Genomic DNA, 12,032 nt, shown 5'->3' on the forward strand with positions numbered 1-12,032 from the left:
ACCTCGCAGAGTCTCCGGAAGTGAAGGGTGTGAGATCCCGTGCTGAGCTGGCTCAAGGTAGCGGGACTCGCAACGTTAGGGCGCTGCCCCCGGGCTGGCCATGAACGGGCCGGCGGACGGCGAAGTGGACTACAAAAAGAAATACCGGAATCTGAAGCGGAAGCTCAAGTTTCTTATCTACGTGAGTGCTGGGGTGGGGAGGTTGTGCCTGAGTTCTGGCCCCTGTGGAGAGGGGGTAGGGCGAGAGTCCCGGGCGGGCCAGGCGCAGCACAGCCCCGGCCCTGCCCTCCCTGCAGGAGCACGAGTGCTTCCAGGAGGAGCTGAGGAAGGCGCAGAGGAAGCTGCTGAAGGTGTCGCGGGACAAGAGGTGAGGAAGCACGTTTGCGGCACCCAGTGGGACCTGTAGGAGGGGCAGGGGCCCATGGCAGCACTGCTGGGTAGAAACAAGTATTTTTTCCTTCTTTTCTCAGTTTCCTCCTAGATCGACTTCTGCAGTATGAGAACGTGGATGAAGACTCGTCCGGTGAGCAAGGTTATGAAAAGTTGAGAGGAGGGTATGGTCCTTGGCCTTCCTCTTAGGCTGTATTAGCGCGTGCATTCTCCAGTGACCCTGGGCCTGCTTGCTTCTTTGTGTCTTCAACTCTTCCTTCAAGTGTTCATTGAACACCTACTGTGTTGCCAGTGCTGAGCTTGGCACGGGGGATACAACAGTAGCAAAGATGTACAAACCCTTAATCTATTATAATTTGTATTCTATTGGGGGAAATAAGTAAACAAAGTAACCAACTAAAATTTTAGATAGTCGAGTGGATTGGAAGGGATGAAACAGGGTTATGTGGTAGTGGTTAGACTAGGACAGGGACTGACAAATTCTTTTTGCAAAGGGCTAGATAATTTAAACTTTTTGGACTATACTATCTTTGAAAAAACTGCTTAGCTTGTGTCAAAACAGCCATAGCCAACATATAAATAAATGCACTCAACTGTGTTTTAATAAAATATTACTGATACTGTAATTTGAATTGTATATTCAAATTTCATGTATTTGCCATGAAATATGATTTTTTTTTTTCAATACTGGGACTGAAACTTACAGCCTTTGCAGTAGCTACATTTCCAGCTGCTGACAACCCCACCCACACAGTTCCATTTGAGACAGCATCTTGCTAAATTGCCCAGGCTTGGTTTGAATTTTTGATCTTCCTGCCTTAGGCTCTCAGAGTACTGGGGTCACAGTTGTACAGTGTCATGCCCAGCAGCTTTTACTTTTTTTTTTTTTTTTTTTGAGGCACGGTGTTGCTTTGGAGTTGAGGAACTATGTAATTCAGGGTGGTCTCAAACTTAGAGTGATCCTCCCACCGCAGCCTCCCAAGTGCTGGAATAACAAGACATGTTACACCATACCCAGCCGTTACTTTTTTTTTTTTTTTTGAAACGGTCTCACTGTGTAGTTGAGATTGACCTGGAACTCACTGTGTAGCCCAAGCTGGTTTTGAACTCACAGCAATCCTCCTGCCTCAGCCTCCTAAGTGCTGGGATTACAGTAATACGCCACCACGCCCAGCCAGCTTTTACATTTTTAAAGATCCAGAGAAATTGGGGATAGTGGCATATTTTTATAATCTTAGCACTCTTGGGAGCTAAAGCAGGAGGATCCAAAGTTGAAACCCAGGCTGGACAATTTAGCAACTTAGCACAACACCTAGTCTTTAAAAGAAGAAAATTTAAAAATGGGCTGGAGTGTAAGTCAGTCAGTGTGAAGGCCCTGGGTTCAACCCCTAGTACCCCAAAAACAAACTTTTTAAAAAAATGTCAGAGCCATTCTTAGCTTGCAGGCTACAGGTACAGACTACAGAGCCGCAGATACTGTCGTGACTGGCGTGCTCATAGGAAAGGCCTTTTTGGGAAATGTCTGAGTGGGAAGCTAGGAGCTAGACAAGAAGAAACCAGTCAAATGAAGTCCAAGCTAGAACTTTCTCAGCAACATTATGAATGGGCGAGCTCCCTGAGGTAAGAGTGAGCCAGGCTGGTTTGCCTTAATAAAGAGATAAGCATAACAAATGCTGTTTTTCTAACTTTTTATTATTGATTACAATTAACTATACCTTTTACATCATGATCAAGTCCCCATATTCATATGTATAAAAAAATTTTTATGAAGCACTTTAAAGATTTTTAAATGCAACTTATTCTGATTTTTTAAAGGCTATCCCCCCCCCCCTTTTTAATACTGGGGTTTGAGTCCAGGGCCTTCACACTGGATCTGAGGAATACCTCCCTAGCCTTTTTTATTTTTATTTTTTATTTTTTTGGTTCCAGGAATTGAACTTGGGCCCTTAGCTTGCAAGGTAGGCAGCGGAAACACTGAGCTAAATCCCCTGCCCCCTTTTTAAATTTTTTATTTTGTGACAGAGTCTTAATAAATTGCCCAGGCTGGTGTCCCAACTTGCAGTCCTCTTGCCTCAGCCTCCTCAAGTTTTGAGAGTATAGGTATACCCCACCACACTTAGCTTTGTCTTCTGTTCTAATGCTAGTAGTAAACTGACAAAATTGATTCCATGATCACGAATGGTTTGAAGTCCACAGTTTGAAAAGTTCTGTGGTGGACATTTATGGGCCTCCTCCTCCCAAGTAGGGCCCTGATAAGATCATCACATTAAGTGTACTTTTAAACGTTGATCTAGGGGAGGGATTGGCATAGGCTGCTTGTTTCTGTAGATAATGTTTTATTGGTCCATAAACCCATTATTCACTTATTGTTACAGGGGTTAAGCTCGAGGACTGGCAGGGCTTACTATTGTAAGGTTAGAGAAGTAGGCAGGGACTCCTTACATAGGTCATGGTAGAGGCCTGTCCATGGCAGAAAGTGGCTTTATTCTGTCCCCTTTTTTCTGCTTCTCACTTCCCTTTGTTCTAGTTAACTTCCTGTTTGAGGGGAAATTCAGGACAGGAGGCCTGAGGGGACCCAGCACATTCATGGTTACACTGGACTAAATCTGAGGAGCATGAGCCAGAGATGTAGGCCTCCACTCCAGTCCTGCGGAGTCCACGCCATGCCCTGAGCATGAGAGTAGGAGGAGAACTGGCACTTAACAGGTTAGCAGGATTCTGGAAGGCTTCTCTGAAGAGATGGCATTCAATCTGCCTTTTATTTTTATTTTTTTTTGGTACCGGGGATTGAACTCAGGTCCTTGCACTTGCAAGGCAGGCCACCGAACCGCTGAGCTAAATCCCCGGCCCCTCAATCTGCCTTTTATTTTTATTTTTTTTTGGTACCGGGGATTGAACTCAGGTCCTTGCACTTGCAAGGCAGGCCACCGAACCGCTGAGCTAAATCCCCGGCCCCTCAATCTGCCTTTTAAAGGATCCTATCTGAACAGTGAAATTGGGAAGCACATGTCTTGTAGCAGTTGTTAAATGAATTGTAGGCTTTCTGGCAGAAGCACTGGCCTGGGAAATTTCTGTTTGAGGAGAGAGGTTGGTAGGATGTAAAGAGAATAGTTAGGGGGCTGGAGGTATGGCCCAGTGGGACAGCACATGTTTACTGTGTGCAAGGCCCTGGGTTCAGTCCCCAGTGCTTCAAAAAGAGCACACCAGAAAACAGTTTTGTTGGCAACTGGAAAGGTATGTTTATGTTGAACCCAGAATAAAAAACTGGGCCAGGGATTTAGCTCAGTGGCACCACACCTACCTCATAAGTGCAAGGTCGTGAGTTTGATCCGTGGTACCAAAAAATATATATAAAAAAACAAAATGCACCACTGCTGGGCTTAGAGAGTCATGCCTGTAATCCTAGCTATTTAGAAGGACAAGACAGTACAATCACAAATTTGAGACCAGTCTGTACAGTGTAGTCAAACTCTGACCTCAAAAATAAAAAGTGGACTGCCTGGTGTGGTGGCACATGCCTGTAATCCCAGCACTCGGGAGGCTGAGGCAGGAGGATTGATGTGAGTGTGAGACCAGCCTGGGATACATAGTGAGTTGAGGTCAGTCTCAACTACATAGTGAGACCCTGTCTCAAAAAAAAACCAAAAAAATAAAAAGGGGACTGAGGATGTGGCTCAGTGGAAGGCTGAGGAAGGTTCTGTGCTGTAGTGCTGCAGTGAGCATGGACAGTCACAGACTATAGCCTGCTGAGCAGGGATTGTACAGGGCAGTGGTCTGGTCTGCAGAAGTTAGGGGGGCTGCCACGAATGAAAGTAAGAAAGATTTTTTTAAATTTTTTAATTGTATGCTTGGTGTGGTGGGCATAGCTGTAATCCCAGTGCTCAGGAGGCTGAGGCAGGAGGGTCAGTGGGAGTTCGAGGCCAGGTTACCTAGTGAGACCCTGTCTCCAAAAAAAAAAGGATTTGTCTATTTGTAATATGTGATGAAAGGAGAGGTTTGGGGGGTAGATTAACAGGACCCTGGGTAGGGGAAGCAGAGGCAGGAATTGAAGGCAGCGTAGAGGCAAACAAGGAGAGAGTGGCATAAAATGGTCAAGGAATGACAGCCAAGTTCAAGCCCCAGCCCCATACCTTGCTCTCTGGGCCCCTGACCTCATTTGGAAAGCAGAGGTGTCCCCTTCCTGTCTTCCCTGGAGGGCTGTGAGGACTGCAGAGGGGGCTGGCACACGGTCTGTGCTTGATGGCCTGTGAGGGAAGACAGAGCAGGAAGTGGCTGCCACGCTGAGGGGCTCCTGGTGCACAGCCTCCCCTCTGAGAACACGGATGGCCCCAGCCCCGCTGACAAGCCCCCCCACCCCGCAGACTCAGATGCCACGGCATCTTCAGAGAACAGTGAGGCCGAGGGGACGCCCAAGCTACCGGACACGCCAGCCCCTAAGAGGTAAGGAGAGGCGGCCTCCCCTGGGCCGGAGGGCATGGGCCTCGGAGGCCTCTGAGCCCCTGTCCTTCCTCTAGGAAGAGGAGCCCCCCGCTGGCGGCCACGCCCTCCCCGTCCAGCCTCTCCCTGCCGCCCACGTCAGGGTTTCCCCTCCAGGCCTCTGGGACACCCTCCCCATACCTGAGCTCGGTGAGTTGCCTAAAATGCCTGGGAGTGAGGTGGGCATCACGTGGGCAGGAGGCCAAGTCTCGCGTGAGGCCAGCCCCACGCAGGGGACTTCTGTCCTTTGTGGCCAGCTGTATCCCTGGGAGGGTGTGAGTCAGGGCTGCCCACTTGTCTCTGGTGTAGGAATAGGGGACAGACGTGCCTGAGGAGAGCAGTCCTGCTGCTGTCCTTTCCCCTTCTGTCTCCAGGAGCCTGGGAGCCACACTCATCACCATCTCTTTTGTTTTCCATTCTTCTTCCTGTGTGCATTTCTCCCCTCCACCCCACCCTGCCCCACTCCATCCTCATCTTCACCCCTACACCCACCAGCAGCTGGCCTCTCCCCCTTACCCCCCACTCCCTTCTGACTACCTGGCCCTGCAGCTGCCCGAGCCCAGCCCCCTGAGGCCCAAGCGGGAGAAACGGCCCCGCCTGCCCCGGAAACTCAAGGTACCCTGAACTGGGGATGTCAGGGAGGGGCCATGTGTGGACAGCCACCTGAGGGAGGCTCAGCAGGGCTGGGGGCCGTGAAGGACTTGGAAAGGTCCATCTGGGGCTGTGGAGGGCCTGGCCCGTGGCCAGCCACTGAGGGGCAGATGAGAGAGGTCCTCCTGGCTCAGTCTCAATGTGGAAGCATCTGGTCAGAGCAGGGGGCGCTGGGAGTGAGGGTGTCCGGGTCCTGCCTGGCACAACAGTGTTCCCACTGGTCATGAGCGCTGTGGTGCCAAACATTCCCGGGGAACAGAGTTGGGGGTCTGGAATCCAGTCCAGGCTCCCCAGTTAAAACCATAGACTACCTGGGTGTGGTTGTACACGCCTGTAATCCCAGCACTTGGGAGTCTGAGGCAGGATGATGCTGAGTTCCAGACCAGCCTGGGCTACACAGTAAGTTCCAGGTCAGTTTCAACTACATAGTGAGACCCTGCTCAAAACAAAAAACAAAACAAACAGACATGACTTGGAGCAGGCCTCTCTGACCCTCTGTAGCCCCTAGGTCAGGGTGTGTAATAGCAATCAGAAGAGGTGGGCTCACCGCACACTGCCCCAGGTGTTCCACTTAGCAGCATGAACAAAGACAGTCCCCTGAGCTCACTTCTTGCAAGCTGAGCAGAAGATAGACAAGATGAGTCAGGTCCCTGTGCAGAAAAGCAGTCCAAAAAAGGGATCCTGTGGGGCTGAAGGTTGGGGAGCCCTTTGCAGTACAGTGATCAGGGTGCTGCTTAAGCAGACAGGAAATGAGAGCCAGCCATAAGTTGTCTGGGAAGGAGCTGGTCAGGCACAGCTGGGGAAGGCCGGGTGAGCATGCGTGCTTGGCCGCAGAGTGGCAGAGAGCAGGCCTTCGGAGTGCTGGAAGGACTGGCGTGTCCTGTGAAGTAGGAGCCAGTGGAGCAAGGGTGGCAGATCTGCCCCGGTTGACATTTTAGTCACGTTGCCACCACTGCTCTAGAGGCAACAGCGGGTTGTGGGGCTGAGATGAGTTAGATGGCAGTGAGGCTGTGACTGAAGAAACCCAGCAACTCCGGCGGGTAGAGTGGACCAGGGGACCGTTCTGGAGAAGTGGCTTCCAGGTATAGCTGTGAGAGAGGGAGTGATGGCCAGGACTCTCAGTCTTCCTAGGGAGATGGGAGAGGTCTTCTTCGGACAGGGCACTGGGAGGAGCAGGAGTTTGGCCTGCAGCATGTGGAGATCTTGTCTGGAATGTGGCCAGGCAGCTGCCTTGGGGAGCCCAGAGTTCACCATGACGTGTCCTTGGGGGTCCACGGCAAGGTGGATGAAGGATGAGGGCACGCACAGGGCCCCAGGAGCGGTGAGGAGCAGCTGAAGATGCCTAACCGCACAGTGCCGTTCGGCACGCAGTCAGCACTGAGCAGGGACCAGGCTGGTCTGCTCTCAGGGCCCTGAAGCAGAATCAAACCAGATGCTGTGTCCCTAGTGACCAGAGTAGGCTCAGTGGCAGAGCACCTGCCTATCACGCACAGGGCCCTGGGTTCATTTTCAGCATCATGAAGACACAGTACTGGCCCCTCAGGCAGATGGTGAAAAGATGAGGGTCAGGGCAGCCCCGAGCAGATGGGAGGGGGATGGACAGGCTCTTGGGTTGCAGCCTGCCCTGCATGGAGAGCATCGGGCACTGAGGCTCAGAGAACCCCGCAGATGATGTTGGCCAGGGAAGAAACATGAGGGAGGGACCAGGGTGGCATCTGGTCCTGGTCCTGCAGGTTGAGGCCGGAATAGGGGAGGGAGACAACGTGGTGGGACTGCAGCTGGAGTTGGGCAGAAGAGGCAGTGGACTGGGGAAGAGGCTGCTGGGACTCCCAGATCGTGAGCTGTCCCATTGTCAAGGAAGTGGAGTCCCTCAGGGCTTGGGTAGGAAACAGATGGGAGATGGGCACTGAGGCTGACGCAGTCACTCAGTACAGATACAGTGGCACACATCTGTAGTCCCAGATGCTCAGAAGGCTGAGGCAGGAGGATCACCTGAGTCTAGGAGTTCAAGGCCAGCCAGTTCAACAGCAAAACCCCATATCCAAGATAAATAAGCCCGCTGGGCTTTCATCAGCTCTTCCACATACTCCTGCATCGTGGGCAAGTCACCCAAGAGCCTCAGTTGCTTCAGGCAGTCGCATGAAACTAAAAGGAGTTGAGGGACAGGGAACACTGAGCCCTAGCAAGCCGCAGAAGCACGTTAGCTGCCCTTGGTCACACTGAGGAAGTCCAGGCAGGGCAGGATGTCGGGGACAGGTGGGGACCCTAAAGTGGTAGCCAGAAGAGGTGACAGTGCACACGGAGCTGTCCCATCCGGTCACCTATGTATCCCCTTGTGTGCACACGGGCCTGGCGCAGGTTGCTCAGGACTAGGGCCACCTGAGCCACTCTCACCACCACCACCCACAGATGAGCGGGGCCTGGCCAGGCCAGAGCAGGCATGGGAGGGCCCTGCAGCCCAGGCCAGGTCCTGCCTTCAGTGCCTTAGAGCTGCCAGACTCAGGCCTGTGGCCTCCCACAGCCGTCCCTGCAGTCTGAGCACCACCAGGTTTGTGCCCTCAGGGTATGAAGGCTGCTGCTGACAGCCAGAGCAATGTGCAGTGAGGACTGCGGGGGCCTGGCAGGGAGGCTGGGGGTGGAGGGGCTGGGCTGTCATCGGGCACCTGCCCCCTGCCCAGCCCTCAGTTCTGCTGTAGAGCAACCCTTGGCTTCAGGAGGAGCTGGCCCTGGGCAGGCTGGTGCCGTGGGACCCCAGGAGGGGCCTGTCCAGGAGGAAATGAAGCTTCTGGGGACAAAGGAGGGACCAGGCTCACAGCTTAGGCGGCCTGTGATGCTTCTCCAGCCAGTGGAGAGGCTCCATGCAGGCTCCAGGATGGGCAGGCACAGCCTTCTGCCTGATTCCATTCCACGCACCCCCCTCACCCACCGTGGGTGCCAGAAACTGCAGGGCTGACTGCCGCACCCACCTGGAGGTCCATGCCACTGACCAGTCCCTGTTTCTTCCCTGCTGTAGATGGCGGTGGGACCCCCCGACTGCTCCGTGGGTGGGCCGCTGACCTTTGCTGCTCGGGGCCCTGGGGCTGGGGTCGGGGCCCTGCCCCCGCTACCCCCTCCCAAGATGCCCCCACACACGATCCTGAGCACCGTCCCTCGGCAGATGTTCAGCGACGCAGGCAGTGGGGACGATGCCCTGGATGGGGACGATGACCTGGTGATCGACATCCCTGAGTGACCGCACACGGCCTGGTGTCCTTACGTTTATTGGCGCCCGGTTGCCATGCTTTGGCCACTGACATGATCGGAAAAGGCGTAAACATGCACATGTGTCCCTGGGAAGGTGGCAGGCCCCGGGAACAGCTGTTTGAATGAGTGGCCCAGGAGCACCTGCTGCCCTTGGACGCAGACCACCTGTGGCGCAGGCCAGCCCCGTCATGGCAGCTGTCAGGGTGGGAGATTTAATGAAGGTTGCGTTGAAGGAGCCGTTCTTTTTCTTGTCTGTCTGGGAAACAGCCTCCTCCAAACCTTCCCTGACCCCCTGATCCAACGTCCTCCTGCGGCCAGGGCCAGAGCAGGGCTGCGCTCCCAGGGTGTCAGCAGGCAGTGTGTACTGGCGCGGGCGAGCGAGAGTGTCGGGGGAGTTGCGTGTGTGAGTGTGACCTCCAGGCCCTCACAGCAGACGGACCCACGGTCGAGGGGCAGGATGGGGCGGAGGTCCACCCTGTGTAAACGTGCAAGACATTCGTGCGGAGCCGGGCACGGGAGCCTGTGCGGGCACCTGCGCCAGTCAGGCCAAGGGCAGTGTCCCAGCAGCAGGGGGCAGCTCACTCGTCAGGGTGTGCCAGCGCTCCAGGGCTACACCGGGCTGCTGCAGACAGTCGCTCCAGTGTCTCTGGGCCTCCCCACGTGCCGCCGGGCCCAGCGACACGCCCCCTGGACAGGCGGAAGAGTGAGCACACCCACCAGCCCCGGCCCGCGCCCCGTCTCCCCCCTGCTCACCTATGAAGTCGTTGGATTTTCCAATGTCATAGTCCCAGACGGTGACCTCTAGAGTCTTGGTGGCCAGAGTGGAGAGCTCTATCTCATAGAAGAACTCCTGAGAACAAGAGGGGCCAACCCCACCGTCAGGCCTCTCCAGCCTGTCCTCTCCCAGTTTGCCTCAATTTCTGGTCCCTTTCCTAATCACCTCATTAAATTCTGGGTTTAGCGTCTTCTTCTTCACGCACGTCTTGTGCTTGGATTTCTTGTCCACATCTGGCCTCAGGTACCTGGGCAGGGGGAGCCGTGCAGTGAGGGCCAGCCAGATGGGCCACGCTCCCTAGGGAGGGCCTTGCAGTGAGAGCTTACGTCTTCACATAAGGGTCAGAGTAGCCATTGACGTCCATCGCAGCCAGGTGGGCACAGCGGACAATGCCCACCAGCAGCCCTCTGCGCTGAGAGCTGTAGCTGAGGCTCAGCAGGATGCGCCCACGCTCTTCCAGGAGCCCAGGTCCCTGCTCAGCCTGCTCCAGCTGCAGGGAAGACCCCAGTCAGCCTTGGTCCACCCCTACCTCCGAGTGGCTACTGTCTCTCTGAGGTGCCTCACCTCCTTCAGGTAGCAGGAGATTCCCCTCAGTGCTGCAGACATGGAGGAGGGTGACGCCAGCTGAGGGGACAGAGAAGATGTCCTGGCAACCTGGCCCCCAGCCTCCCCACAGGCATCCCCACAGCTCCCACGGACCGGGACCTGGCGCTCAAGGCAGATGTTAAAGTGCTTCTTCTGCGAAGGCTTGAGGCGGCGCAGGGGTACTCGGATCTCCCCGATGAACTCATTGTGACTCAGCTTGTCCTCGTCACAGACGGAGATCCTGGGGGGGCTGCATGTCAGCGTCCCGAGCAACTCAGCCCCCCAGGTGGGAGGAAGGTCCCCAGGCCAGTCCCCACTTGCCCTTGCTCTCTGCCTCATCTTGGGCCTGTGTCCTGCCCAGCTGCTGCAGGAAGCCCTCAAGAGTCCTGGAGAGCCCGCCTGAGTCCTGTGTGCAGGCCGTGTGAGCAGGAGGGTTTCACCAGGGTGGGCCCGCTGGGCACCATCCAGCAGTTAAAGGGCCGCCTTTCTTCCACCTGCTCCTGTAGCCCTGTGCCACTGCTGCCCCCGCCAGTGACTTGAGCAGCCATAGCATGTGGGGTGGAAATCCCAGCCCTGCCACTTATACTATAGCCACTGTGTGACCCTGGCAAGCCACTCGGCCTCCTCAGTCATCATCTGCAGTGCTCACCTCCCAAGGCATCATGCATCGGGGCAAGCAAGGTGAAGACGTGGGAAGATAGTCACTAGGAAAGCTCGGTTATGCCCCAGGCCTCACACTCTTACCTCTGAACACAGGGCAGACTTTCTGTTTTCTACCTCTGTCCTTCCCCCCACACCAGGAGACTGAGGCACAACAGCCCTAACCTTGCACCTTTGAGGGGCAGCCCTTTGGGGGCTCCCTACTGCTCAAAACAGGTCTGTTGAGCCAGGTTGTGGGCCCTGATGCCCTGAGGGGTTCTGGGCCCCCCCCTCCACCTCCTGGGATGACATCAAGTTCCCTGGCCCTGAAAACTTCCCCCTAGGTTTAGGGGACCCGAGGACAGGAGAGATGGCCCTTGCATACACCAGGCTGTATGTAGTCAGGTCTGGGAAGGGCCCTGCTGGACAGCAGGCTTCCTGGAGGAGGTGAACTTGTCCTGCACCTGCGCAGTTTGAGTGGGGTCTGGGAGGAAGCTGACAGCTCTCCAGGTGGAAGAGACACAGGCAAAGGTGGGAAAGAGCGAACAGCAGCCGTGCAGGGAGGGTCTGGGCTTGAGAGCCACTAAACGTACCTGAGCAGCAGCAGCGAGGTAGGGGCTTCCTGGGGCGGAGGGAGGTCAGGGAACCCCAGGCGACAGGACTACTGTCCTGGAGAGGCTGGGCGGCAGGGGGCGCGCTCACCTGAGCACCTTGTGGGAGATGTCTTCCTCCGTGATGCCACTGTAGGTCAGGTCCTCGTTCCACACCGGATTCAGCGTGTTCCTCTGAGTCTTCGTTTTTAGCTTGTTGGCCTGGGTGTGGACAGAGGGCTGTGATGTGTGTCCCCCAGACATCCTGGAGGGGCTGCTGAGGGAAGTGTGGAGAACCCGGCAAGGCCGCAGAGGGAGACCAGCACCTTGCAGGCACCGGGCAGCAGATGCAGCTTGACGTAGGGGTCGGCGAGGCCATTGAAGTCCATAGGCTTGAGGCCCTGGGGGACGGGAAGAGGGTGGTGGGCTCGGCCTCCCCGGAAAATCTGGGTCCCGGTCGTGCGGTGCCCCTTGGAGGCAACGGGGAGACGGCGCCCACCTTGGCCCTGAGGATGCTGCAGTGCAGCGTGCAGGAGGCCGGGTCGTAGAGAAGGTCGAACTCCAGCATCCCCAGGGCCGCTGTGAGGGGAGGGCACAGGTGTGCGCCACCTGCCCACACCCCTGCGGCCCACGGGCCTGTGTGTACAAGCGGGCGGCGCGCGCCTGGGTCCCTGTCTCGCCGC

The 12,032-nt window shown here is 55.6% G+C and overlaps 2 protein-coding genes across 3 annotated transcripts in view; one reads left to right on the top strand and one right to left on the bottom strand.

The window, feature by feature from the left end:
- The first annotated feature begins 4 nt into the window (after positions 1-4).
- On the top strand, positions 5-8,995 carry Ino80e (INO80 complex subunit E). Of its 2 annotated transcripts, none has more exons than XM_019206523.2 (7): positions 5-181; positions 297-367; positions 471-523; positions 4,752-4,830; positions 4,905-5,016; positions 5,362-5,481; positions 8,531-8,995. In XM_019206523.2, exons 1-7 carry the CDS (start codon positions 101-103, stop codon positions 8,747-8,749), a joined length of 735 nt encoding a protein of 244 aa, XP_019062068.1. In that variant the 5' UTR covers positions 5-100; the 3' UTR covers positions 8,750-8,995. The 2 variants fall into 2 exon arrangements, with proteins under 2 accessions (XP_019062068.1, XP_010615662.1); XM_010617360.3 differs by having other exon boundaries at positions 5,365-5,481.
- The window catches only part of Doc2a (double C2 domain alpha), a 4,748-nt gene continuing 1,485 nt past the window's right edge, over positions 8,770-12,032 (bottom strand). The window contains exons 2-10 of the mRNA XM_010617456.2: positions 11,849-12,024; positions 11,676-11,750; positions 11,462-11,571; positions 10,235-10,361; positions 10,100-10,159; positions 9,862-10,025; positions 9,701-9,782; positions 9,514-9,610; positions 8,770-9,447 (exon numbers count right to left, since the gene is read on the bottom strand). Coding sequence (XP_010615758.1) covers positions 9,302-9,447; positions 9,514-9,610; positions 9,701-9,782; positions 9,862-10,025; positions 10,100-10,159; positions 10,235-10,361; positions 11,462-11,571; positions 11,676-11,750; positions 11,849-12,024 — 1,037 coding nt within the window. The 3' untranslated portion in view covers positions 8,770-9,301. The remainder of the gene's footprint in view (positions 9,448-9,513; positions 9,611-9,700; positions 9,783-9,861; positions 10,026-10,099; positions 10,160-10,234; positions 10,362-11,461; positions 11,572-11,675; positions 11,751-11,848; positions 12,025-12,032) is intronic.

The sequence above is a fragment of the Fukomys damarensis genome, unplaced genomic scaffold (assembly GCF_012274545.1).
Source record: "Fukomys damarensis isolate Sample0158 unplaced genomic scaffold, DMR_v1.0_HiC HiC_scaffold_34, whole genome shotgun sequence".
NCBI lineage: Eukaryota > Metazoa > Chordata > Mammalia > Rodentia > Bathyergidae > Fukomys > Fukomys damarensis.